The sequence below is a fragment of the Labrus mixtus genome, chromosome 21 (genome assembly GCF_963584025.1).
Source record: "Labrus mixtus chromosome 21, fLabMix1.1, whole genome shotgun sequence".
Taxonomy (NCBI): Eukaryota; Metazoa; Chordata; class Actinopteri; order Labriformes; family Labridae; genus Labrus; species Labrus mixtus.
Genome location: NC_083632.1, coordinates 12520350 through 12547460, shown reverse-complemented (window position 1 = coordinate 12547460; position 27111 = coordinate 12520350). Strand labels below are relative to the sequence as shown.

The following is a 27111-nucleotide window of genomic DNA, read 5'->3' as shown; positions in this document are numbered from 1 at the left end:
TGTATTATTACTCTCACATGTAACTGAATAAAGTGGCATTAATGAGTATTAATGTTGTTTTGTTGACACAGAATGATGGAAAGGTGATTCATTTGATGTCGAGATCTACAGTGAATGGATTTTTTAGATGGGGAATAATAAGACAAATCAACAAAATATCTAGGTAGTTAGAAACCATATATAGTTAATTTATACAAAAATTAATGGCACACATTTTCATGCCATACTCTGAGAATGTACAAGATGTTTTTATCCTAGGAAATAAAAAACTGACCCAATGTAAACCAAAATTGATGTAAAGTCAGATACAAAGAACCCTTCAGTGTATGTTTGTTTGTTGCTTACCTTGACTGAAGTTGCCGCTAATATTTACTTCAACTAATATATTTTGCAGTATGTGGCATGACACCCCTGAACACCAGGATAGTTGGAGGTGAAGACGCACCACCTGGAAGTTGGCCCTGGCAGGTTAGTCTGCAGATCTTTGGCGGCCATGTTTGTGGTGGTTCCCTCATCAACAAAGAGTGGGTAATGACTGCTGCTCACTGCTTCTTCAGGTGGGTAGTCAAAACAAATGTCTTTCTGTCTGTACATTTGCAACGTTTTGGCCCAACGTCGTCCTAAAACCAATGCGTTTCTATCATTTTTAATTCAGTGCAAGTCCCACCGATTGGCAGGTCTCTCTTGGCCGTCAGAACCTTCAAGGCGAGAACCCCAATGAAGTGACCAAGAGTGTTGACACAATCATATTGCATCCAAATTATGACAGTGTCACCAGTGACAATGACATTGCTCTGCTCAGACTTTCCACACCAGTCCAATTCACAGACTACATCAGGCCTGTGTGTCTGGCAGCGGGTGACAGTACATTCAACAACGGTACTGATAGCTGGGTCACTGGCTGGGGCGCAGTCCAGGAGGGAGGTGAGTCTGCTTGTTGCTGGCTAACAGTTTGGACAATGTGTCTTATACACAGCAGGTGGATGTGTGAATTGTCTGTCTTCGTGTTGCCCCCTCAGTGTCATTACCGTTCCCTGAAACTCTGCAAGAAGTGCAGGTGCCAGTTCTGGGAAATCGACAGTGTAACTGCCTCAATGGAGTGGGTACAGTCACAGACAACATGATTTGTGCTGGTGTTCTGGCAGGAGGCAAAGACTCGTGTCAGGTAGGAATACCTTTTTTTGCGTTCTTACAGACAATCAGTCGCATTCCAAAATCAGTGACCTTTATTTCTTTGCTTCCAACTCCCAGGGTGACTCAGGAGGTCCAATGGTGAATCAGCAGGGCTCCATCTGGGTCCAGTCTGGAGTTGTGAGTTTTGGTTTTGGCTGTGCTCGGCCCAATCTGCCGGGAGTCTACTCCAGGGTTTCCCGTTACCAGTCCTGGATCGAGTCCCTCATCAGCTCAGATAAGCCCGGCTTTGTCCAGTTCACCTCTAATGGGCTTGATGCTGACAGCAGCTACACCTGTCCTGGCCTGCCACCTCCTGTTATTACCCCTACTACTGCGGAACCAGAAGGAACCACCCCAGATTCAGGATCCACTGCCTCAAGTGCTGAGTGTAAGTATCTCAGATTCCAAAATGCTTCTTATGTGAATGTCACCTTGTTTCCAATTTGTAGAAAAATAAATAACAGACTGGTAATGCTTGGTTCAGAAAGTACTGTACGTTGCTCTCAGCCTATTGGCACATGTGGAATGCTGTCAACCTCATTGTTTGTTCTGAAGCAACCATAAGCCGTTGTCAATGTCAGAAGTTTACAAACCATACCTATAGAGGCTAAAAACTAATTGTCAATTCATTTAGTTTCGGATTTTTTTTTTACAAAGTTCTATCACTGAAATTTATGTCATAATTGTTTTCTCTCTAAAATAATTTGTTAAAAATAGCCCTTAGTTAGTACTGTGAGCCTTCTGGGAAACCTAAGATACATCTTCAATGCTTTGTGTGTTGTTTGCAGTGTGTGGCATGACACCCCTGAACACCAGGATAGTTGGAGGTGAAGACGCACCACCTGGAAGTTGGCCCTGGCAGGTTAGTCTGCAGATCTTTGGCGGCCATGTTTGTGGTGGTTCCCTCATCAACAAAGAGTGGGTAATGACTGCTGCTCACTGCTTCTTCAGGTGGGTAGTCAAAACAAATGTCTTTCTGTCTGTACATTTTCAACGTTTTGGCCCAACGTCGTCCTAAAACCAATGCGTTTCTATCATTTTTAATTCAGTGCAAGTCCCACCGATTGGCAGGTCTCTCTTGGCCGTCAGAACCTTCAAGGCGAGAACCCCAATGAAGTGACCAAGAGTGTTGACACAATCATATTGCATCCAAATTATGACAGTGTCACCAGTGACAATGACATTGCTCTGCTCAGACTTTCCACACCAGTCCAATTCACAGACTACATCAGGCCTGTGTGTCTGGCAGCGGGTGACAGTACATTCAACAACGGTACTGATAGCTGGGTCACTGGCTGGGGCGCAGTCCAGGAGGGAGGTGAGTCTGCTTGTTGCTGGCTAACAGTTTGGACAATGTGTCTTATACACAGCAGGTGGATGTGTGAATTGTCTGTCTTCGTGTTGCCCCCTCAGTGTCATTACCGTTCCCTGAAACTCTGCAAGAAGTGCAGGTGCCAGTTCTGGGAAATCGACAGTGTAACTGCCTCAATGGAGTGGGTACAGTCACAGACAACATGATTTGTGCTGGTGTTCTGGCAGGAGGCAAAGACTCGTGTCAGGTAGGAATACCTTTTTTTGCGTTCTTACAGACAATCAGTCGCATTCCAAAATCAGTGACCTTTATTTCTTTGCTTCCAACTCCCAGGGTGACTCAGGAGGTCCAATGGTGAATCAGCAGGGCTCCATCTGGGTCCAGTCTGGAGTTGTGAGTTTTGGTTTTGGCTGTGCTCGGCCCAATCTGCCGGGAGTCTACTCCAGGGTTTCCCGTTACCAGTCCTGGATCGAGTCCCTCATCAGCTCAGATAAGCCCAGCTTTGTCCAGTTCACCTCTAATGGGCTTGATGCTGACAGCAGCTACACCTGTCCTGGCCTGCCACCTCCTGTTATTACCCCTACTACTGCGGAACCAGAAGGAACCACCCCAGATTCAGGATCCACTGCCTCAAGTGCTGAGTGTAAGTATCTCAGATTCCAAAATGCTTCTTATGTGAATGTCACCTTGTTTCCAATTTGTAGAAAAATAAATAACAGACTGGTAATGCTTGGTTCAGAAAGTACTGTACGTTGCTCTCAGCCTATTGGCACATGTGGAATGCTGTCAACCTCATTGTTTGTTCTGAAGCAACCATAAGCCGTTGTCAATGTCAGAAGTTTACAAACCATACCTATAGAGGCTAAAAACTAATTGTCAATTCATTTAGTTTCGGATTTTTTTTTTACAAAGTTCTATCACTGAAATTTATGTCATAATTGTTTTCTCTCTAAAATAATTTGTTAAAAATAGCCCTTAGTTAGTACTGTGAGCCTTCTGGGAAACCTAAGATACATCTTCAATGCTTTGTGTGTTGTTTGCAGTGTGTGGCATGACACCCCTGAACACCAGGATAGTTGGAGGTGAAGACGCACCACCTGGAAGTTGGCCCTGGCAGGTTAGTCTGCAGATCTTTGGCGGCCATGTTTGTGGTGGTTCCCTCATCAACAAAGAGTGGGTAATGACTGCTGCTCACTGCTTCTTCAGGTGGGTAGTCAAAACAAATGTCTTTCTGTCTGTACATTTGCAACGTTTTGGCCCAACGTCGTCCTAAAACCAATGCGTTTCTATCATTTTTAATTCAGTGCAAGTCCCACCGATTGGCAGGTCTCTCTTGGCCGTCAGAACCTTCAAGGCGAGAACCCCAATGAAGTGACCAAGAGTGTTGACACAATCATATTGCATCCAAATTATGACAGTGTCACCAGTGACAATGACATTGCTCTGCTCAGACTTTCCACACCAGTCCAATTCACAGACTACATCAGGCCTGTGTGTCTGGCAGCGGGTGACAGTACATTCAACAACGGTACTGATAGCTGGGTCACTGGCTGGGGCGCAGTCCAGGAGGGAGGTGAGTCTGCTTGTTGCTGGCTAACAGTTTGGACAATGTGTCTTATACACAGCAGGTGGATGTGTGAATTGTCTGTCTTCGTGTTGCCCCCTCAGTGTCATTACCGTTCCCTGAAACTCTGCAAGAAGTGCAGGTGCCAGTTCTGGGAAATCGACAGTGTAACTGCCTCAATGGAGTGGGTACAGTCACAGACAACATGATTTGTGCTGGTGTTCTGGCAGGAGGCAAAGACTCGTGTCAGGTAGGAATACCTTTTTTTGCGTTCTTACAGACAATCAGTCGCATTCCAAAATCAGTGACCTTTATTTCTTTGCTTCCAACTCCCAGGGTGACTCAGGAGGTCCAATGGTGAATCAGCAGGGCTCCATCTGGGTCCAGTCTGGAGTTGTGAGTTTTGGTTTTGGCTGTGCTCGGCCCAATCTGCCGGGAGTCTACTCCAGGGTTTCCCGTTACCAGTCCTGGATCGAGTCCCTCATCAGCTCAGATAAGCCCGGCTTTGTCCAGTTCACCTCTAATGGGCTTGATGCTGACAGCAGCTACACCTGTCCTGGCCTGCCACCTCCTGTTATTACCCCTACTACTGCGGAACCAGAAGGAACCACCCCAGATTCAGGATCCACTGCCTCAAGTGCTGAGTGTAAGTATCTCAGATTCCAAAATGCTTCTTATGTGAATGTCACCTTGTTTCCAATTTGTAGAAAAATAAATAACAGACTGGTAATGCTTGGTTCAGAAAGTACTGTATGTTGCTCTCAGCCTATTGGCACATGTGGAATGCTGTCAACCTCATTGTTTGTTCTGAAGCAACCATAAGCCGTTGTCAATGTCAGAAGTTTACAAACCATACCTATAGAGGCTAAAAACTAATTGTCAATTCATTTAGTTTCGGATTTTTTTTTTACAAAGTTCTATCACTGAAATTTATGTCATAATTGTTTTCTCTCTAAAATAATTTGTTAAAAATAGCCCTTAGTTAGTACTGTGAGCCTTCTGGGAAACCTAAGATACATCTTCAATGCTTTGTGTGTTGTTTGCAGTGTGTGGCATGACACCCCTGAACACCAGGATAGTTGGAGGTGAAGACGCACCACCTGGAAGTTGGCCCTGGCAGGTTAGTCTGCAGATCTTTGGCGGCCATGTTTGTGGTGGTTCCCTCATCAACAAAGAGTGGGTAATGACTGCTGCTCACTGCTTCTTCAGGTGGGTAGTCAAAACAAATGTCTTTCTGTCTGTACATTTGCAACGTTTTGGCCCAACGTCGTCCTAAAACCAATGCGTTTCTATCATTTTTAATTCAGTGCAAGTCCCACCGATTGGCAGGTCTCTCTTGGCCGTCAGAACCTTCAAGGCGAGAACCCCAATGAAGTGACCAAGAGTGTTGACACAATCATATTGCATCCAAATTATGACAGTGTCACCAGTGACAATGACATTGCTCTGCTCAGACTTTCCACACCAGTCCAATTCACAGACTACATCAGGCCTGTGTGTCTGGCAGCGGGTGACAGTACATTCAACAACGGTACTGATAGCTGGGTCACTGGCTGGGGCGCAGTCCAGGAGGGAGGTGAGTCTGCTTGTTGCTGGCTAACAGTTTGGACAATGTGTCTTATACACAGCAGGTGGATGTGTGAATTGTCTGTCTTCGTGTTGCCCCCTCAGTGTCATTACCGTTCCCTGAAACTCTGCAAGAAGTGCAGGTGCCAGTTCTGGGAAATCGACAGTGTAACTGCCTCAATGGAGTGGGTACAGTCACAGACAACATGATTTGTGCTGGTGTTCTGGCAGGAGGCAAAGACTCGTGTCAGGTAGGAATACCTTTTTTTGCGTTCTTACAGACAATCAGTCGCATTCCAAAATCAGTGACCTTTATTTCTTTGCTTCCAACTCCCAGGGTGACTCAGGAGGTCCAATGGTGAATCAGCAGGGCTCCATCTGGGTCCAGTCTGGAGTTGTGAGTTTTGGTTTTGGCTGTGCTCGGCCCAATCTGCCGGGAGTCTACTCCAGGGTTTCCCGTTACCAGTCCTGGATCGAGTCCCTCATCAGCTCAGATAAGCCCGGCTTTGTCCAGTTCACCTCTAATGGGCTTGATGCTGACAGCAGCTACACCTGTCCTGGCCTGCCACCTCCTGTTATTACCCCTACTACTGCGGAACCAGAAGGAACCACCCCAGATTCAGGATCCACTGCCTCAAGTGCTGAGTGTAAGTATCTCAGATTCCAAAATGCTTCTTATGTGAATGTCACCTTGTTTCCAATTTGTAGAAAAATAAATAACAGACTGGTAATGCTTGGTTCAGAAAGTACTGTACGTTGCTCTCAGCCTATTGGCACATGTGGAATGCTGTCAACCTCATTGTTTGTTCTGAAGCAACCATAAGCCGTTGTCAATGTCAGAAGTTTACAAACCATACCTATAGAGGCTAAAAACTAATTGTCAATTCATTTAGTTTCGGATTTTTTTTTTACAAAGTTCTATCACTGAAATTTATGTCATAATTGTTTTCTCTCTAAAATAATTTGTTAAAAATAGCCCTTAGTTAGTACTGTGAGCCTTCTGGGAAACCTAAGATACATCTTCAATGCTTTGTGTGTTGTTTGCAGTGTGTGGCATGACACCCCTGAACACCAGGATAGTTGGAGGTGAAGACGCACCACCTGGAAGTTGGCCCTGGCAGGTTAGTCTGCAGATCTTTGGCGGCCATGTTTGTGGTGGTTCCCTCATCAACAAAGAGTGGGTAATGACTGCTGCTCACTGCTTCTTCAGGTGGGTAGTCAAAACAAATGTCTTTCTGTCTGTACATTTTCAACGTTTTGGCCCAACGTCGTCCTAAAACCAATGCGTTTCTATCATTTTTAATTCAGTGCAAGTCCCACCGATTGGCAGGTCTCTCTTGGCCGTCAGAACCTTCAAGGCGAGAACCCCAATGAAGTGACCAAGAGTGTTGACACAATCATATTGCATCCAAATTATGACAGTGTCACCAGTGACAATGACATTGCTCTGCTCAGACTTTCCACACCAGTCCAATTCACAGACTACATCAGGCCTGTGTGTCTGGCAGCGGGTGACAGTACATTCAACAACGGTACTGATAGCTGGGTCACTGGCTGGGGCGCAGTCCAGGAGGGAGGTGAGTCTGCTTGTTGCTGGCTAACAGTTTGGACAATGTGTCTTATACACAGCAGGTGGATGTGTGAATTGTCTGTCTTCGTGTTGCCCCCTCAGTGTCATTACCGTTCCCTGAAACTCTGCAAGAAGTGCAGGTGCCAGTTCTGGGAAATCGACAGTGTAACTGCCTCAATGGAGTGGGTACAGTCACAGACAACATGATTTGTGCTGGTGTTCTGGCAGGAGGCAAAGACTCGTGTCAGGTAGGAATACCTTTTTTTGCGTTCTTACAGACAATCAGTCGCATTCCAAAATCAGTGACCTTTATTTCTTTGCTTCCAACTCCCAGGGTGACTCAGGAGGTCCAATGGTGAATCAGCAGGGCTCCATCTGGGTCCAGTCTGGAGTTGTGAGTTTTGGTTTTGGCTGTGCTCGGCCCAATCTGCCGGGAGTCTACTCCAGGGTTTCCCGTTACCAGTCCTGGATCGAGTCCCTCATCAGCTCAGATAAGCCCGGCTTTGTCCAGTTCACCTCTAATGGGCTTGATGCTGACAGCAGCTACACCTGTCCTGGCCTGCCACCTCCTGTTATTACCCCTACTACTGCGGAACCAGAAGGAACCACCCCAGATTCAGGATCCACTGCCTCAAGTGCTGAGTGTAAGTATCTCAGATTCCAAAATGCTTCTTATGTGAATGTCACCTTGTTTCCAATTTGTAGAAAAATAAATAACAGACTGGTAATGCTTGGTTCAGAAAGTACTGTACGTTGCTCTCAGCCTATTGGCACATGTGGAATGCTGTCAACCTCATTGTTTGTTCTGAAGCAACCATAAGCCGTTGTCAATGTCAGAAGTTTACAAACCATACATATAGAGGCTAAAAACTAATTGTCAATTCATTTAGTTCATGATTTTTTTTTTACAAAGTTCTATCACTGAAATTTATGTCATAATTGTTTTCTCTCTAAAATAATTTGTTAAAAATAGCCCTTAGTTAGTACTGTGAGCCTTCTGGGAAACCTAAGATACATCTTCAATGCTTTGTGTGTTGTTTGCAGTGTGTGGCATGACACCCCTGAACACCAGGATAGTTGGAGGTGAAGACGCACCACCTGGAAGTTGGCCCTGGCAGGTTAGTCTGCAGATCTTTGGCGGCCATGTTTGTGGTGGTTCCCTCATCAACAAAGAGTGGGTAATGACTGCTGCTCACTGCTTCTTCAGGTGGGTAGTCAAAACAAATGTCTTTCTGTCTGTACATTTGCAACGTTTTGGCCCAACGTCGTCCTAAAACCAATGCGTTTCTATCATTTTTAATTCAGTGCAAGTCCCACCGATTGGCAGGTCTCTCTTGGCCGTCAGAACCTTCAAGGCGAGAACCCCAATGAAGTGACCAAGAGTGTTGACACAATCATATTGCATCCAAATTATGACAGTGTCACCAGTGACAATGACATTGCTCTGCTCAGACTTTCCACACCAGTCCAATTCACAGACTACATCAGGCCTGTGTGTCTGGCAGCGGGTGACAGTACATTCAACAACGGTACTGATAGCTGGGTCACTGGCTGGGGCGCAGTCCAGGAGGGAGGTGAGTCTGCTTGTTGCTGGCTAACAGTTTGGACAATGTGTCTTATACACAGCAGGTGGATGTGTGAATTGTCTGTCTTCGTGTTGCCCCCTCAGTGTCATTACCGTTCCCTGAAACTCTGCAAGAAGTGCAGGTGCCAGTTCTGGGAAATCGACAGTGTAACTGCCTCAATGGAGTGGGTACAGTCACAGACAACATGATTTGTGCTGGTGTTCTGGCAGGAGGCAAAGACTCGTGTCAGGTAGGAATACCTTTTTTTGCGTTCTTACAGACAATCAGTCGCATTCCAAAATCAGTGACCTTTATTTCTTTGCTTCCAACTCCCAGGGTGACTCAGGAGGTCCAATGGTGAATCAGCAGGGCTCCATCTGGGTCCAGTCTGGAGTTGTGAGTTTTGGTTTTGGCTGTGCTCGGCCCAATCTGCCGGGAGTCTACTCCAGGGTTTCCCGTTACCAGTCCTGGATCGAGTCCCTCATCAGCTCAGATAAGCCCGGCTTTGTCCAGTTCACCTCTAATGGGCTTGATGCTGACAGCAGCTACACCTGTCCTGGCCTGCCACCTCCTGTTATTACCCCTACTACTGCGGAACCAGAAGGAACCACCCCAGATTCAGGATCCACTGCCTCAAGTGCTGAGTGTAAGTATCTCAGATTCCAAAATGCTTCTTATGTGAATGTCACCTTGTTTCCAATTTGTAGAAAAATAAATAACAGACTGGTAATGCTTGGTTCAGAAAGTACTGTACGTTGCTCTCAGCCTATTGGCACATGTGGAATGCTGTCAACCTCATTGTTTGTTCTGAAGCAACCATAAGCCGTTGTCAATGTCAGAAGTTTACAAACCATACATATAGAGGCTAAAAACTAATTGTCAATTCATTTAGTTCATGATTTTTTTTTTACAAAGTTCTATCACTGAAATTTATGTCATAATTGTTTTCTCTCTAAAATAATTTGTTAAAAATAGCCCTTAGTTAGTACTGTGAGCCTTCTGGGAAACCTAAGATACATCTTCAATGCTTTGTGTGTTGTTTGCAGTGTGTGGCATGACACCCCTGAACACCAGGATAGTTGGAGGTGAAGACGCACCACCTGGAAGTTGGCCCTGGCAGGTTAGTCTGCAGATCTTTGGCGGCCATGTTTGTGGTGGTTCCCTCATCAACAAAGAGTGGGTAATGACTGCTGCTCACTGCTTCTTCAGGTGGGTAGTCAAAACAAATGTCTTTCTGTCTGTACATTTGCAACGTTTTGGCCCAACGTCGTCCTAAAACCAATGCGTTTCTATCATTTTTAATTCAGTGCAAGTCCCACCGATTGGCAGGTCTCTCTTGGCCGTCAGAACCTTCAAGGCGAGAACCCCAATGAAGTGACCAAGAGTGTTGACACAATCATATTGCATCCAAATTATGACAGTGTCACCAGTGACAATGACATTGCTCTGCTCAGACTTTCCACACCAGTCCAATTCACAGACTACATCAGGCCTGTGTGTCTGGCAGCGGGTGACAGTACATTCAACAACGGTACTGATAGCTGGGTCACTGGCTGGGGCGCAGTCCAGGAGGGAGGTGAGTCTGCTTGTTGCTGGCTAACAGTTTGGACAATGTGTCTTATACACAGCAGGTGGATGTGTGAATTGTCTGTCTTCGTGTTGCCCCCTCAGTGTCATTACCGTTCCCTGAAACTCTGCAAGAAGTGCAGGTGCCAGTTCTGGGAAATCGACAGTGTAACTGCCTCAATGGAGTGGGTACAGTCACAGACAACATGATTTGTGCTGGTGTTCTGGCAGGAGGCAAAGACTCGTGTCAGGTAGGAATACCTTTTTTTGCGTTCTTACAGACAATCAGTCGCATTCCAAAATCAGTGACCTTTATTTCTTTGCTTCCAACTCCCAGGGTGACTCAGGAGGTCCAATGGTGAATCAGCAGGGCTCCATCTGGGTCCAGTCTGGAGTTGTGAGTTTTGGTTTTGGCTGTGCTCGGCCCAATCTGCCGGGAGTCTACTCCAGGGTTTCCCGTTACCAGTCCTGGATCGAGTCCCTCATCAGCTCAGATAAGCCCGGCTTTGTCCAGTTCACCTCTAATGGGCTTGATGCTGACAGCAGCTACACCTGTCCTGGCCTGCCACCACCTTCAACAACAAAACCAACAACAAAACCAACAACAAAACCAACAACAAAACCAACAACAAAACCAAGTATAATCACCAGTCCTGCAAGTGAGTGCTGTGAATATAATCCATTTTCTCCGCTCAATCAATTCAGAATTATTTGTCAGTTGGTTAGTTGTTATTTATTTCCATTTCTTCAAATCAAAAAAATATTTTATTCAGGGTCAGTGTGTGGCAAAGCTCCCATGAGTAGCCGTGCTGTAGGTGACAGTGGTGTTGTACCTGGGGGAACATGGCCCTGGATGGTTAGCCTCCACAGGAATGGGGTGTACACTTGTGCGGGAACCCTCATCGCTGACAAGTTTGTCCTCACGTCTGCCCAGTGTTTCTCGGGGTAAGTGTTTAAACATTTAACATACATTTTTAAAAAGGATTCATGAGCATGATAATGAAAAGTGGGACCCTTTAACTTCTCAACAGCTCCAACCCAGATGTCAGTGAGTGGACTGTGTTTCTTGGCCACCAGCATGTGAACGGGTCTGAAGAGTTCGAGATGTCTCTTGGCGTTGTGAAAATTACAGTGAGCAAAATGACTAGTTCAAACATAGCACTGCTGCAGCTTGGTAATCCAGTAAACTACAAGGATTATATCCAGCCTGTGTGTATGGACATTAACAACGCCAGAACCTTCCCCATTGGAAGTCAATGCTGGGTGCCAGGCTGGGGGAAAGGGAGCAAGAACAGGGGTAAGGTTATTTTTATTGAAACTTATTTAATTACTTATTTGCGTTTATTTTTTGCTACTTACACATTTTATTTCTCAAAAGATTTTGTAATCTTAAAGTTTTTTATTGTATGCCAGGTAGAGATTGATAATTCTCTGAGACTGTATTCATGTTGGTAAATGAGATTGTCTCTGTGCTGATAAAGCTGGCTCAGGTCTCCGAGACATTGAAACTGAAGTGGCAAGATGTGGAAATGTTTCTGATTTGGAGAACATCTGCACTTATACCATGGATCTTCAACAGGTAATAACAAGTTTCACAATACTCAAGTATCTAAAATTCCAAATTCGGTCCTGAGTTGTGCCTTGATTTGCTTGATGCATCGGACACCTTTTGGATAACCCCACTGTGACTCCACTAACCCATGTTATCACCCCCACCCATTTTTCTAACTTTCCTTTTTTTCATTTCTGTTTTCCCCCTCTCTCTCTCTCTCTCTCATCTTTCACAACAAAGGCTCTCATCCCCAAGCAAACACTTTTTGCTACGCAATTCTTCGTTTTATTATTCATTATTATTATTATACTTTTTCCTAATTGTTTGAGCTTTTTTTTTTCTTTGTTTGTCACTGTCACTGTTTGGTGATTGGTCATCATCTCCCTGTATTATACTTTCATGTAGTCATGTTTTCTTTGCCTCTCTTCTTGCACAAAAAAATACAAAAGAAATTAAGTCTAAATTAAAGACCTAGTTTAATCTGGAAAAGAATGATCCAGATTTAGAAATCAACTATCTTCCACTTCTTCTTCTTCTTCTTCTTCTTCTTCTTCTTCTTCTTCTTCTTCTTCTTCTTCTTCTTCTTCTTCTTCTTCTTCTTCTTCTTCTTCTTCTTCTTCTTTTATTTTATGTTTGACATTAAAATGTAATGCAGAAAAAAATATTTTTACAAACGTGTTCTTTATTTTCTATGTCTGTTTATTATCAGCTATTTCAGATCAGCATTTAAAATTTGTTTGAAATGTCTAGAAAAAACTAAACATCTTTTGTTTATTTAGAATGTATTTCTCAAATCCAGCCTGAATCGGGCCCTCTGCTGGATTCAGGTTTTTTCTGTTTTTATTGGATCAAAGTTGTCCAATTCCTTCTTAATAGTTTTGAACATTACAAACAGTAGCTTTTATCTGGACAACAGCCCACATTGGGTTACTCGAATTCATTCAATTTTGTAATGCTTCCCCCCCCCCCCCCCCCCCCCCCCCCCGAATAATTAAATAAACCAATTTCAAAATGTGGTTCTAACCAATTGCTTTAATCTGATCAGATAACTTTTCAACTGAGCAGCAGTTTTCTAGTTGTCATGACCACACTTGTGATGATTGTTCTGTTTTTTTTTTATTTGCAGGGGGATCAGGGCGCCCCTCTACTATGCAAGTCAGACTCTTCTTGGTTCCAGGTGGCTGTCGTGTCAATGAGTGGAAGTAAATCAGTACGTGCGGATGTTCAGGTCTTCACAAAAACGTCTAGATTTGGATCCTTTTTAAAGGAGACGGTTGGTGACATGCCAACTCCATCAGCAACAGGAAATGCACCAAGTTTCTCAATTTCCTTATTCGTCTCTTTCACCGTTCCTATTGCCTCAATGTTCCTTTTGTGATAATGTTAGGGTTACTGTCAGTGAGGATGGATGAAGTTGTTCATTACTGCACTTAAAAGTCATCTTGAGAGCTTTGAGCTCCTTTTTAAGGCTCTCATTATATTCTTCTTCTTCTTAACTTTTTATTTGTAAAGGGACCATGTACAATATCAAACATAATTGTTACCAGAGTTAGAGTTAGTTAGTTTACATCTGCAGTCCCTCAGCAGGTCACAATTAAAACATCACATAGTAATACAAACATTAACTAGTCTGTTAATGCACTTCAGATACTCAGGTCAAAGTGATAGGATTGTTACATTATGAGACACTTCAAAAGTTTACATTTTATTGTTGTATGGTTTTAATACATCAAACAGGGAAATGTGTTTTTCAAAATGTGTTTGTTTCAGTTAAATGAAGGAAAACTAGAATGTTACTGGTGTTATACCTTTGTGTTTCCTTCAAAACAAGAATGTGAATGAAGTTTTGTGACAAATGGAATGTCATTTTTTGTCACATATATAATAAATATTGATGAAGCATATCGAAAGTCTTTTTAATAACAAAAACATTGATCAGTAAAATGTGATGATTTAGTCTAAACAAAGCAGTTTACGTTGTCAGCAAAGGCTGCATTCTATACATTTTTTTAAGTGAGCATCAAATGAGAACTATAAAACAAGTTACATGAAATTACATGTTTCGCTGGCAGAAGTAAAAAAGCAGATAAATATATATCATTATTATGGTGAGAGGGCTTCTTCACCACCTGGACTCCCTCCTTCTCCTGCATCCTCCTTTATCATCTGACCGTACTTACTCTTGAAAAAGCCAGCCTGAGAGCAGAACACAAGAGATATTACATCCAAACATGCACAATGAGTCAACTGAGAAAACTCTACAAGTCAAAATATTTTTTAAATCCTTTCAAGCTGCCTATGAACTGAAAGAGTTTGTCTACAGTTTCTCACCTTATATAGGCCAGCAGTGAGTAAAGCCAGCAGAGCCAGCCCTCCCAGAGATCCTCCAACAATCTCTTTGGTGAAGTCATGTTCAGGATACACCTCTACCACCATCTCAATCTGTCAGAAAAAAAAGACAGGATGTGGATTAAATTGAAACTCTTTAAAAAGCATGAAAAGGTGTATCATTGTGTAATCACCTTGCGAACAGGGGGAGTGTTACTAGATCCTGTTGAAAAGAAAATGTACTGGTTTGTGTTGTACTCCAGAGTGGCTGTGCTGGTCAAGAGAAATTTGGCAGATTGAAGTCCAATCTGTTTGAGAATTAATGAAAGTTTTATAGGATAATATTTATTATCCAATGTTATTATGAGCTACATTTGACCAACTTTCAATTTCAAGTTGAATATTATACACATGATTTACCTGTTCTATCCACCGAGAGCTCAGGTTGGCAGAGATTTGATACTTTTTACTCTCCAGTCTTCCCATGAACGTTTTGCACTTGAACACACCACATATGGCTACAGAGCAGTCCTGTTGTGATTGAAAAAAAAGAAAAAGGCAAAGAAAGACGTAGACCTTTAAGTCTCTGTATGCCAACATTTAAAAAAAAAAAACTCTAGGTATACAAGAATCACAAGGATGCCATATTTTATTTCCAAAAAAGAAAAGAGTCTGCAGCTAAATGTGGGGTTGTAAGACGGAGGATTAGGGCCACGTTAATTTAATTTAATTTTTTTAATTTCGAGATAAAACTTGTAAATATACGAGAATAATCTTGTAAATTAACGAGTTCGAGACCAGCCTGCATGAAAACAATGAAAGTAGAACTCTTAAAGTCTTTTCCTCTGCAGACAACTTCCTCCAAGTCAGTGTGGTTCTTTCTTCGGAAAAGCCACAGTTTCTTGCAGTATCTTTTCAGGGTGCTGATATTTTATGACAAGGTGAAGATGATGATTTTGCCAAAAGCATGTGTAGTTTCATATCTGCATAAGTAAAGCCCCAACACAACTATTTGTGTCTGTTATCGGTCTGCCTTGTTAAAGTGTCTCATGTGCAGAGCCCACATGAGCTCTTGCAACTTCTCTTGAACTATGAAGTTTTTTTCCCACTATACAAGGAAGTAGCCTATGTCCTTATAGTGAAACCTTTACTAAAGTATAACAAGGTGCTCCATGTTTGTCATTTGAGAACATGCTGCTGCTGCTCTTCTGATATAGACTGAAATAACGACTTTATTCTTTTAAGACTTTAAGAGTTCTACTTTCATCATTTTCGCAAAGGCTGGTCTCAAACTCGTAAATTTACGACTTTATTCTCGCTAATTTACGAGTTTAGTCTCGAAATAAATTTTTTTTTGAAAAATTAACGCGGCCCTAATCCTCCGTCGTAGGGTTGTGTAATGCAATTTTAATTGTTTCCTCTAAAGGAGTCTAAGAAACATAGGGTTAGAAATGTACAGATATAATTCTATGCAACAGGCTGTGCAGTAGAGGCATACTTACCACTATCTTATTTTTCTGTGTTTGTACAATGAAATCTGTGACATTAGGTTTCGCATCTATTTCTCTTCGACAGCCCGGAATCTGAAAAATAAAAAGCCTATTATTCAGTTTAACAGACAACAACATCTGATCCTCATATAACCATGTTAATGCAATGTTCTGTAAGGCTGAAGATGCAAACAAAAAAAGCTAAAATTGAGACTTTTTTATTGGAATAAAATCCCAACTCACCTGAAAACTGCTTGAATCCACCCAGATGTCTTTATCACCAAGTTTTACAGGCACCCTGATCACTACTGTGAAATTCAGAGCTCTGATATCATTTGCGACCTTAGAGAGAGGAGGAAAACAAAAGGGTACTTGAATAAAGCACTACCTGAGTATGAATTTTTTTTTTTAAATAGAGAATACATTTTAAAATAATTGCTGTTGTAATGATAAGAGATTTTACCGAAATTGTTTGTTGGACTGGTTTCTGCAAGTCATTTTTTCCATAAGTGAAATTTTTGTAGCTGAGGGAACTAAAGAGACAAGTTCAATATTAGCTGATAAAATGTCCACTATGAATGGTAATTATGAATTTATTTTAAGTAATCAATTTTGTTCAACATAGAGCAACACATACCTTTCAATTGTTGCAAAAATGCTGTACTTCACATCAATATCTTTCATTTTGTAGAGTTTACTTGAGGGGGAGTGCTCCAGATTCCCACTAAAGGAGAAGTCCAATCATTTTACAAATTGGGAATTGACTATTGCACACAAACACAACTGAATACTTAAGATTTTGGTACCTGGTAGCATTTGCAGTAAAAAATATATTGTTGCCAAGTTGACTGTTGGATTCAATCCCATAGGAGACAATGACGAGAGCCTAAAATTCAAGAAATGAGAGCTATCAGAGATATTTCCCTTTCTGCAGCAGTGAGATGACATCTTCTAAAAAATAAATAACAAACAAACCATAGTGCCACTCTTGAAAATGGGCTGGTCAATAGTGCAGTCTGTCTTTCCTCGTGATGAACCATCCTCACTGTCCAATGAATTGCATTCAATTCTTCCCTATATTTAAAAAAAAAAAAAAAAAAAAGGCTTTTCCGTGTGACATGAGAGAAAAACAGACCAGAGATGAAATTGATACAGACTTGACCCTTACGCCTCACCCGCAAAATCGTAAACTTCCTGAAGGAGAGTCCAGCCGGGTAAGTTAGAATGGCATGAGTGTTGTAGGAGTCTTCCCCTGAGTTTTCCACTGAGACAGTGACATCCAACAGTTCATCAATGCCAACTCTAACCTCTGAAGATCTGACAGATAACAAGGAAAGAGAAAAGTGAAGGTAGAGGAGGACAAGACTTATGGCACTTACAGATGCCAGTTCAAAGCGGGATACTTACACCCCCGTCTACAATATCAAAGCATGGAGGTAGAATGGTGAGGTGAGATGTTTTGCCCCATATCCACCTTGCATGGTTGTAACAGAGGCGTAATGCGGTGAAGATGTTGACAATGTGTAATGTTGGAGCAGGCAGCGGGGAACAGTACTGTGTGTGTGTGTCTTAAGTGTGTGTACATGTAGCTTCTCCTGTGTGTCATCATGCCTCTCGTGCTTTCACAACACTGTAAAGCTGTGAAATCATTATTATCATTATGCCGTTATATCTAAGGCACAACAATGCTCTGAGCTAAAAGCTTGACCTTAGCTTGGCAGTATGCAAGATTAAAATGGGTTACGATCAAGCGTCAACCTCTGTCTTTAAAACATGAAGCCAATGCAGAAGTGCAAAGGAACTGCAGTTCCTCAAAAGCCCACTAGAGGCTGCCTCCAACAGCCAAGGAATCTCCATAAATTCCCATTTTTACAGCAGAAATAAACATGTTACTGGTTTTAAATACAGTTGAAGTCTCTATGGCTCATTTCTTCATGGGTTCACAGTGACTGAGACTACGTCCATGTTTAAAACAGTCTTTGTTTACGATCTCAGTTTAGGTTCTTACCATTTGGCCTACTAACTAATCAACATAAAATACAAAGGCAGCTAAGGTTGGTAAGAACAGTTTTAATATGACTTTATGGAAAATCTCAAGTGGGTGCTAAAAGGACTGTCTTTGATATGCCACACCTGGAGTAATAACTAAAAAAACATACATAGGAATTTGAGGTTTCTTAAATAGCAGTAAGGCTTACATGTTTACTACTAGTAAGCTAGTAAGCAAAGCTGAAACATTTGTGCCTTGAATTTCCCTATACTTAACAACACAACTGAAATAAAGGAAATAAAAGGGCATGCTTTTAAAAGTGAATGTGCAAACTTTCTCTTGTCATCTGACCTGAAACACAAGTATGACTTGATTTTTGCAACTCACCTAGCAAAGTTGAAATCCACTTTCATGTTATCTACACATTTGCCGTCATTGCCACAGTTGATCTCAAATCCTAACTGTGGAAGAGAGTATGAGGTAAACAACATTAGGATAATAAAGTGATAGCACACAAAACATCAGTTATAGGTTTGTGTTCCTACTTTTAGAATTAAATGTAGTAATGAGTGAACATTGCTTAGATGGAATCACATTGCATTACAGAGCCCTCCATATGTTAAATATCTTGAAATGTACAATTTTGTTGACAAGAAATCACATATAATTTTGCCATAAAAGTTGTATTTTACCCCAGAAAGGGCAGGCTTTGATGTTCAATTATTTCAATAAAGACAACATCTTAAAAGTATTGAAAAGCAAGTTCAAACCAACCAATAAATGAAGGAGTCTTACAAAGATAACTTACAGGATAATAGTTTGTCATCTGAGCCTGTTGGGCAAGACTTGGGCTAAGACCTGTGTTAGAGAGCAAGCCTTCAAAGGTGAACCTGAGTTCATTGCGCAGTTCATTTAGAGCATCCACTGGACAAGCCTGCAAGCAGAGGAACTGATTGAGAAATACTTCAAACATGACACTTTTCAGTATGTGAGAAGCAAGTTAGAGTCACTTCTTCTTATGCCATTCAAAGGCACATACACTACAAAGTGGACCAGATTTAATTTTTTCGTTGTCTGAGAGCTCACCTGAACAAAGAAGTCAATATTGTTGCACTGCCGTAGCGGTAAAGTAAGAGTAATTGATCTGGTCTCCTCTCGTATTTTATCTCTGATAAAAGCTCGGTTGTTTGGTGCCTTGCGGGTGGCATCCAGCGTAAGAGTGTAGTTGATCCTCGCTTGAGCTGAAATAGATTTGAATTATTAAGAAGTTAGTCATAGAAAGGCCTGGATTGGAAGGAGTATCTATGTGGTTTAGAGGATTCAAGAGAAATAGGAACCTGTTTTCACTTCAGAGATTCTGGTCATGTGAAAGCAGATTCTAGCCGTGTTTTGCAATGGTACTAAGCAGTCTGAGTTTTGAGTGGAGACTTGGTTTGGGTTGTATGTTATCGTAGCTTCAACCATCACTATTGGCTTTGATCTGGAAATGAACAGAGCAGGAAAACATAAACTTTGGTTTTGGTCCAACAGAAGACCAAATGGACTAGTTTAAGAGGCCTGAATCAATCCCTTACAGGTGAATACATCTGTCCTTAAATAGAGCAAAGAAACAAAAAAAATGTTTTATTAATCTCTGACTGGTATACATTAAAATTTAAATTTGAACATTTAATTTATGAATTAACACCAAAGGTAGAGTTATGTCAGAGACTTATTTTTATAACAAGAACCTCTTACCTTAGTAGAACAACTTTGCCCTTTGAGCCCACCGCTAGGTCTGGCAGGGAGTCCCCACTATGGTCAAAAGACGACTGACTGATCGACATGCCAAAGAACATCAGTCGTGACTTGACTTCAGAACCAGTGATTCTCTGTATAAGGAAAATGTATGGATTTTATTCCAGAGGCAATCTCATGTGTTGAAAAATGCCAATACTGAAGTACAAATGACTGCAGTTCCTCAAGTATCCACTTGAGGCTGGCTCCAAAAATCAAAAACAAATGAATCCTCATTGGAGCCCACATTGAAATGCACATTATCACAGCAGAAATAAACATGTTTAGACAGTTTTAGTATCTATAGATCGTTTAATTTTTTGGTAATATATATTTAGGGGATGATTTTTTTATTTGACATGTAAATCAATTGCTTTGTATATGTTAAGGTCAAAAGGAGGCAGAATAAGGGGCATGGCTGATTTGACTGATAAGAGGGCACATTGTAGCTGTTGGCCAGGAGGTTAGGCTTCACTTATGTCAATTCCTGTTTCTGATCTTAAACTGCGGGCTTTGTTTGTGTTGTGAAAAAAGCTTGCAAGATGAGGAGACAGAAGAGCGTTTGCAGAAAGCCTTCTTCTCAGTTATCAGGAAATTAGTTGGAGTTACCATTCCACATTAAAACAGCTGCATAGTTGGTGTTCATAAAACCTCTTCAGAAACCAATGAGTGTAGACAATGAGACAAAGTACATGTTTTATATCGTTAAGTGGACAACAGCTATGTTGTATATGATACTTGATCTTATATAAGCTTGAGGGGCAAACTTGAAAGCACACATTTAAAAACCTTAAATGAAATTGTGGCTTCTCTACATTTACCATAATTGCTAACCTGTGAGAAATCAGGATTAATTCCTCTGTGTCCTCCCTCGCCATGAAATAGGTAGATACTGCCTTTCATGTCATTTTCCAAAGGTGCACCAACAGCCAAATCACGGAGACCATCCTTGTTCAGATCAGGCAATACGGCAAGGGAAGACCCAAACCTTCCTTTGTCAGATTCAGCCCCTCTCAGTACCAATGGAGAATCTAAGTGACAGTCCACTTTCTGGTGAAAACACAAGGATGAGAGTCAACGTTTGCACAGTCGTTACATAAGAAACACACAACTTCATAAATAAAACTAGATAAAAGTAATTTACCGAACCAGTTAAGTGGCAAACATAAACTCTTCCCTCTCTGTCATCGTCTACGTACATCGGGGCCGATATGAGGATTAGATCAGTGTAGGTGTCAGGATCCAAATTCATTGCACAAACCTCAGCCCCAAAATATTCCCCACTCTGAAACTGAAGTAAGTGGCATATTGTCAACCAAATGATCACATTAAAGGAGACTAAATTAAGCTATTATTCTTAATTTTCTTGACATTATCTTTCATAGCCTCTCTTGGTATAAACACAAACCTGATATTTGGTTGGGTCGATCATTTGCTCAGCGTTGTTTTCTTGAATTGCCACCACAGCTCCTACATGACCATGTCTTGGAGCGCCAACAATTGTCAAAGAGCCTTGCATGGTTTTAGCAACTGCCATGGAGTAACCTGGAATAAGAGAGTCACAGCTGAGGAGAGGGCCAGCAACCCAATATTTCGTAGGTGTGCACTTTGCAGGCAATCTAACCTCCTCTGTCAACACCTCTGCCATAGACTAAATGGCTCAACAGCGGCCCCATCCCCTCCGATGACTAAAAAGGGCAAGTCTCATCATCACCATTTTAAGCATTTTTTACACTACTCATTTCCAGGTTTGGCAATAGTCGAACAACAGCAGCTATACAGGATGAGGTGAAGACTTGCCAGCAAAATCATTGGTACCCCTTTTCCCCCTGTGGCCTCATTAAGGACCCTACCCACCCATCCCACAAATTGTTCTCCGTCCTGCCATCAGACAAGAGGTACCAAAGCAGTGCTGCTAAATCCAGCTGCTGAATCCAGTTTTTATTCTTAGACCTTCAGGATCATAAACAAACTGTGCCACCCTGCCACACGAACTGTATCTAATGGACCTTTGCACTTTAACGACACTGTATGACTTTTTTATATTTAATCTAAAATTATTTTCACTGTTTGGGTTCTTTTTTAAAGTTATTTTATTTATTGTAGGGTTTCTGTCTAGTGGATATCTGTTACAGTGTTGTGGGCTGGGAGAACAGCATTTTGTCTTTTTTTTTATGCAGGCAGATGCATAAGGAAAACTTTCATGTTCTTACCCAGGTAACTGTCAGGCAAAATGTTGTCAGGTTCATAGCTGCTGTGTTGGGATGTGGCTGAGTATTGATCAAAGCCTCCCTTCCACTGGTTAGCACCAACGATACTCATCCGTATTCCCTTTAATTAATTAAAACATTTCAAGAACGAGTTTGTGCCACAGAACATTTGTCGAAGGCTAAACAATTCACACATTCAAAAGTTTATGACTGTCAACTGTCTAGTGGATATCTTGTAACTGTAATTACCTGAGGAGCATAAACTGCACTTAATCCACCTTGAGACATTTCTCTTTTCAGTGTCTCTCCAGCCGTTTGAGATCCTGTGAAAGCAACATAAAAGAGCACATACGTAGCTTGAATTATCTTCCTTCCTACTTTTTATTATTGGACTTACAGTGGTGTACTAAAGAAAACAACTATATTACTGTTGACTTACGTTTAATAAATGGATGGTCAGCTTGAAAAGAATCTTTTTATAACTGACCAAAAAAACTAAAACTTTTTGAAACAAGAAAACTTAGATTAATTTCAACTGGAAATATTATGAGTTTACATTCATACCTTCAATGGAGAAGATTTTCTCCTGCAAAGTCTCTCTTATTTTATTAAGCGCATCAAAGTTTTCCACCTGGAACACATGGTCTGCTGAAGGAGAAGATGAAATCCTCTGCAGTTCGTTTATGGCATCCAGTGAACTGAATGCATTCCCAACCTAGGGATGTTTGGATAAAGTGTTCAACATATTGTACTTTGAAGGTCAAATACTGGCTCTGCTTAAGCTCTTAATGGGCACATTTGACGCAGGCTAAGCACAAGACAGAGATATAAACACAGATACTACTTACCCCAATGGCAAATCGAACTATCTTTTTGTCATTAGCTAATTGTATTGCTTTGTTCAAGTCAAATACGCCATTAGATTCTCCATCTGTAATGATGATCAAAACTCTTTTCACATCTTTCCTTGAACCTCTACTTTCAATAAAGATCTCCTCTCTGTAAAAAAGAAAAAAAAAAGATCTGCTTTTAATACAGATTTTCAATCTTGTTTTGCAGTGTTAAAAAATAATTTATACTTTAAGAAACTAAACAGGGAGTTCAATTATATTAGAAAAATGTGTTTTACCCTTTCTTCAACTAGAATTAAGTCGCTGCATATCTCTATTCAGACCAGATTTAAAATATTTATCTCTTTGGTGGTTAATAGTTTATGCAAATGAAAGTAAAGGTTCAGCATTGATTTTTTTTTTTCACTCTGTGAGCACTGCAAAGGACTTGTCATTCAATGGAGGTCATTGTATTGGGCTGGAGGCATAACGAAAATTAAATAAGGATTACATATATGGATATAAGTTGTGTCAATTAGAACTTTGCAGTATTAATGAGAACGGTCTTATTGATAGGGATAGTAGGGTTTTATAAAAGCATTCATTTAAGTTCTCCTGTTACGTATCAGTCCAGTTTCATCATTGTACATGAATAAAATCCAAGTTGCTCCACTGTCTTTTTTTATCATGAAGGTTTTAACCCATGTGCGTTAATATTAATATGTTTTTCTACAAACAACTTTGGAAAAGTGCAGGCCTGAATAATGTGCAATTTCAAATCTTTAAAACATCATATACCATTCAACTTGTCGTAGTGAACTTTAAACTGTTCAATTTTAGACTACAATCCACTTCCTGTCTGTAAAAATAAAAGCAGGAGGTACTGTCATCAACAACTTGGATGCACTTACACAACACGTTTGATGGCAGTTGCTGTATGAGTACCCCCAGTAAGCTGTCGTATTTGGTTAATTTGATTATTCCACCTTGCAGCATCAAATGTACTCAAGAAATTATGGATTTGGAACCTACTGGAGAACTGGGCAATGGCAAACTGCAACAATGAAGAAAAAGATTAATTCAATGATATGTTTATGTATTAGTTAAATGCTACTAGAACACAAAATAATTTCATATTGTATAAAGCCCAGGACTGCTGGATTTTTCTTTTTCAAATAATCAGCGCGATTCTGTTGTTTGACTGGCGTGCATGAACACAAACATACCTTTGTGTCTTTACCCTGGAACAAGTTGATCATTTCCTTTACAAAATTCTTCATCTTTGTAAAATCCGAGGAAAATACACTGCCTGAGCCATCCAACAGGAATGTGATGTCTGCTTGGGATTGACACTCTGTCAAAAAGAAGAGAGTGTTTGCAGTTTCCATTCAGGTCAAGTAGTTTTAACATTTATTACACATCTTTTTCTACATTACTGATGAGTGTAGTGTCTGCCTGGTCAGGCGGTCAGATGTACCTGTATAAGCAATATGACAACTAATCAGATGCTTTGATTTCTGCCACTATGCATCTTCTGCTGTGTGTCCGGAGTAATTAATTTTTTCAGATATATGCAAATATTATCTGACCTTTACTACACTTATTTGATTAAATGTTTCTTGCTCTTATAAAACCAAATATTTACCTTTAGGGGAAGAGGGCATTGAACGTCGGACCTGATCATTACTGGCTATTTCTAAGCATACACCGTCATACATGGTGATACTTCGGCAGTCTTTTGGGATGGTTGGTCCACACACCTACATAAATATAAGCAAAAAGGCTATCATGTCCCAGATCTTTAACAGAATAATGTAAAATATAAGGAAAATCATTTCATTTTAGACACAGTTATTTATATGTATCCATTTGCAGATCTATGCGTTGATATCAGAAATGCTCTTTCAGTCTCTTCAGTTCTTCTGCTTACCAATGTGTTTTGTGTCTCGGGATCATTTGCCATTTCCAGACCAAGGGACATGTTGACTGCAAACTGTGGCGCTGCATAAAAAAAATCACAGGCTCAGTGACTACAACCCAAACATACTTCCCTATGTATTCTGATAAGTCCTAGCAGCATTAGTCAAATGTTCAACAGCCTGTTCTTGTCGAGTTCAATGGTTGCAAAAGTCTCATGGAAAAGGCAAATTTAGCATTTAGCATGTGGTTTACCTTTATTAGTTTTCATCAAACCATGCAAAATGTTTGCATTTTAATAAATTATTTTAAAAAAAATTGAGTCCCAAAATATGCAAAAACGCAACAAACAAACTGCAAGAAAGTAATTCCCTTATATTTCCTAGTAACAGTGTGCTTAATATTTCTTTAAACATACAATCTAAAGCTTGTTATTTAATCTTGCAGCGTTTGGAAACGAAAGGTTGCTTACTTGAAAGTGACAGTCTTGCACAGGAAGTGGTGGAACATTTATAGATTACACCTCTTCCTGTCTGAGAATATTGTTCAAGAGGAGCACTGACCAGCAGGCTGATGGAATAAAACCAGAGAGACAAGTGAAAGAGACGTATTGTTGAGAGAAGTGAAGCAGAAATATGGCAGATAGCAGAAATAAAAGAAATTAAAATAACCAAAGTTGTTGACAAATTACAATTGTGAACCCATATCCCCCTTCAAAATCTATGATTTGACTTACTCAGAGTTTCTCTGCACAACCTGGTATCCAAAACCTTCAGCATCCTCTTCAAAGGTCTTCCAGGCCGCAGGGTCGATATTAAAACAAAGTGCAGCTTTAAACACTGAGGAAAAGAAGAAGAAGGTCATGTTTCAGATTATGTGTTTTGTACATTTTATTTTATGTTATTTGGTGTGTTTGAAAAGTGATCAGCTATATGATCTATGGATGATGTCTGCCATTGTCTTTCTCCATAATGCCACTAGAGAGAGCCAAAGTCAGAAAGGTTCTTGTTCTGAACTTATTGACACAACATAATCCTTCATATTCAAAACATATTCCAGAAGACATTTTGGAGATGTTTATCTGTCTTTCTGATCATTTGTGATAGTGGTTCTATGTCATAATTATCCCCCTTTTAAGAGCTAGAAATATATATTCTAGCATTTTCTTTAAAGTAACTCTAAAGGTAAAGACAAAGTTGTGACACGAGAACATGTAGGAGGCCTTATTTCTATTTTTGTAATCCTACAGCATTTCCTGATATTAAGAAAGCTTTATTGTCATCCTTTTTATCCTTATTTGGTCACAACATGAGTGTCTCTGAAAATGGACATGATTCATACAGCATGACAAATGACTTCCTTGTATTAATAATCAAAAGCTTCAATGTATTGATTGATTTGATGGTGTGTTTTAAGGAAACATAGGCTTCCTCTTATCTGCTCAACTCAGACTGACACCTTAAATGGACATCAATACATTTTGATAACTTGTGCATTGCAGTGCCTAGTCTTTGCTCCCAAATTGGTATTATTTCTTTAAGTTTTGCATTCATAATTTTTCAGATAATGAATCAGCTCCATGAGATTGGTTTCTTCTATTTCTTGTCAGCATTGGAAACATTTGTTTGGCTTCTGCAGCTTTTATGACTTCAAGCAGCAGGAATAACTCTCGAAAATACACACAGTCAACATATTGATTCGCCTTGATCTTCTGAACACTCCTGTTACTTATCAGTCCAGTTCTTTGTGTTTTACTGCTGTTGTGGTATTACATTGAATCACATAATATATTTACATATTCAGCAATAGCAGAAAATACTTCAGCAGCTGTAGGAAGCCTTTCATTACGCTCCTATTTCTGCTTCTTTTAATATTTTAACTGGTTACAAATTCAAAGATAAAAAATGCAAATGAGGAAGTGATCATCTTAACTGTTTTTCTACAAAGTGTTCAGCAGTGTGTTTAAAGGTAAAGCATAAGGAATACATCTGAGAGATGATGAAGATTTTAATTGAATCCTAATCATTAAATGACATTATTATCCATTAGCTTAATTAAGTAGACGATGGAAGACATAATCAGGAGGAATTAACTCACCTGTCAGGAATACTGCAGAAGTAATCATCCATGCCATTATGACACTCCCATGAGAGAAACCTTGTGATTCTGTATTTTATGAGCTCACACACTTTTGTTTGGAAGCTGATGTACTAACTGGCCGACCTAGTATCTATTCCTACTTGTGTCAGAACAGGAGATGTCAAAAGCAAAAATGCACAAGGGGGCTTAAAGCTAAGGCAGTCAGATAGAGGAACTGTTAAGCAGGAGGAGTTTCAATGTTGACTAACAGTTTCCTTTTAAATGAGCACACTCTGTCAATTGATTGCATGAAGGATATGTGATCTTTCATGTTAGATCTACCCACTAAGCAGTAGTTTTTCAAAGACTCACACCCCCTAACACAATTAAACATCCATTTACAAGTTTCTACTATCAACAATGATGAAGTTTTACCTACTTAGCAACATCCAAGGCTTGACACATCCTCCATAAACAACTCAATTCTGATAAGGATGCAGTATTTTCCTGTTAACGTCTGTTTTAATTGTATGATGTATTTTTTACACATATAAATTATTGTTTTTCTCTTCCTGCTTTTGAATTTTAATGGACACTTAAACACGCTTGTATTTCCTGACAAG

The 27111-nt window shown here is 40.6% G+C and overlaps 2 protein-coding genes across 2 annotated transcripts; one reads left to right on the top strand and one right to left on the bottom strand.

Moving 5' to 3' along the window:
* The first annotated feature begins 378 nt into the window (after nucleotides 1–378).
* LOC132955391 (uncharacterized) lies at nucleotides 379–13421 on the top strand. The gene is made up of 32 exons (XM_061028238.1): nucleotides 379–557; nucleotides 656–924; nucleotides 1020–1165; nucleotides 1252–1561; nucleotides 1962–2124; nucleotides 2223–2491; nucleotides 2587–2732; nucleotides 2819–3128; nucleotides 3529–3691; nucleotides 3790–4058; nucleotides 4154–4299; nucleotides 4386–4695; nucleotides 5096–5258; nucleotides 5357–5625; nucleotides 5721–5866; nucleotides 5953–6262; nucleotides 6663–6825; nucleotides 6924–7192; nucleotides 7288–7433; nucleotides 7520–7829; nucleotides 8230–8392; nucleotides 8491–8759; nucleotides 8855–9000; nucleotides 9087–9396; nucleotides 9797–9959; nucleotides 10058–10326; nucleotides 10422–10567; nucleotides 10654–10975; nucleotides 11090–11261; nucleotides 11348–11613; nucleotides 11798–11895; nucleotides 12995–13421. The coding sequence occupies exons 1-32, from the start codon at nucleotides 403–405 to the stop codon at nucleotides 13244–13246; spliced, it is 7008 nt and encodes a 2335-aa protein (XP_060884221.1). The 5' UTR covers nucleotides 379–402; the 3' UTR covers nucleotides 13247–13421.
* Nucleotides 13422–13557: 136 nt separating this feature from the next.
* Nucleotides 13558–26716, bottom strand: LOC132955392 (integrin alpha-M-like). Its single transcript, XM_061028239.1, has 30 exons — nucleotides 26507–26716; nucleotides 25146–25248; nucleotides 24882–24979; nucleotides 24423–24493; nucleotides 24138–24252; nucleotides 23719–23846; nucleotides 23404–23546; nucleotides 22511–22661; nucleotides 22227–22377; nucleotides 21912–21985; nucleotides 21666–21783; nucleotides 20861–20997; nucleotides 20597–20743; nucleotides 20287–20502; nucleotides 19414–19547; nucleotides 19014–19156; nucleotides 18763–18917; nucleotides 18485–18610; nucleotides 18064–18137; nucleotides 16862–17003; nucleotides 16662–16760; nucleotides 16493–16572; nucleotides 16324–16410; nucleotides 16150–16219; nucleotides 15930–16028; nucleotides 15699–15779; nucleotides 14617–14727; nucleotides 14391–14504; nucleotides 14200–14310; nucleotides 13558–14064 (listed from the first exon to the last, which is right to left on the bottom strand). The coding sequence occupies exons 1-30, from the start codon at nucleotides 26541–26543 to the stop codon at nucleotides 13972–13974; spliced, it is 3408 nt and encodes a 1135-aa protein (XP_060884222.1). The 5' UTR covers nucleotides 26544–26716; the 3' UTR covers nucleotides 13558–13971.
* Between the last annotated feature and the right edge of the window lie 395 nt (nucleotides 26717–27111).

What these genes read in the sequence shown, in the direction of transcription:
- LOC132955392 (XM_061028239.1), bottom strand. Translation starts at nt 26,543, where the DNA reads ATGGCATGGATGATTACTTCTGCAGTATTCCTGACAG. An exon ending in TTCTGCAGTATTCCTGACAG is followed by an intron (nt 25,249 to 26,506) that starts GTGAGTTAATTC and finishes TCTTTTCCTCAG; the next exon opens with TGTTTAAAGCTGCACTTTGT. An exon ending in TTTTCAAGAGTGGCACTATG is followed by an intron (nt 16,573 to 16,661) that starts GTTTGTTTGTTA and finishes CTTGAATTTTAG; the next exon opens with GCTCTCGTCATTGTCTCCTA.
- LOC132955391 (XM_061028238.1), top strand. Translation starts at nt 403, where the DNA reads ATGACACCCCTGAACACCAGGATAGTTGGAGGTGAAGACGCACCACCT. An exon ending in GGGCGCAGTCCAGGAGGGAG is followed by an intron (nt 4,059 to 4,153) that starts GTGAGTCTGCTT and finishes TTGCCCCCTCAG; the next exon opens with TGTCATTACCGTTCCCTGAA. An exon ending in GAGGCAAAGACTCGTGTCAG is followed by an intron (nt 9,001 to 9,086) that starts GTAGGAATACCT and finishes TCCAACTCCCAG; the next exon opens with GGTGACTCAGGAGGTCCAAT.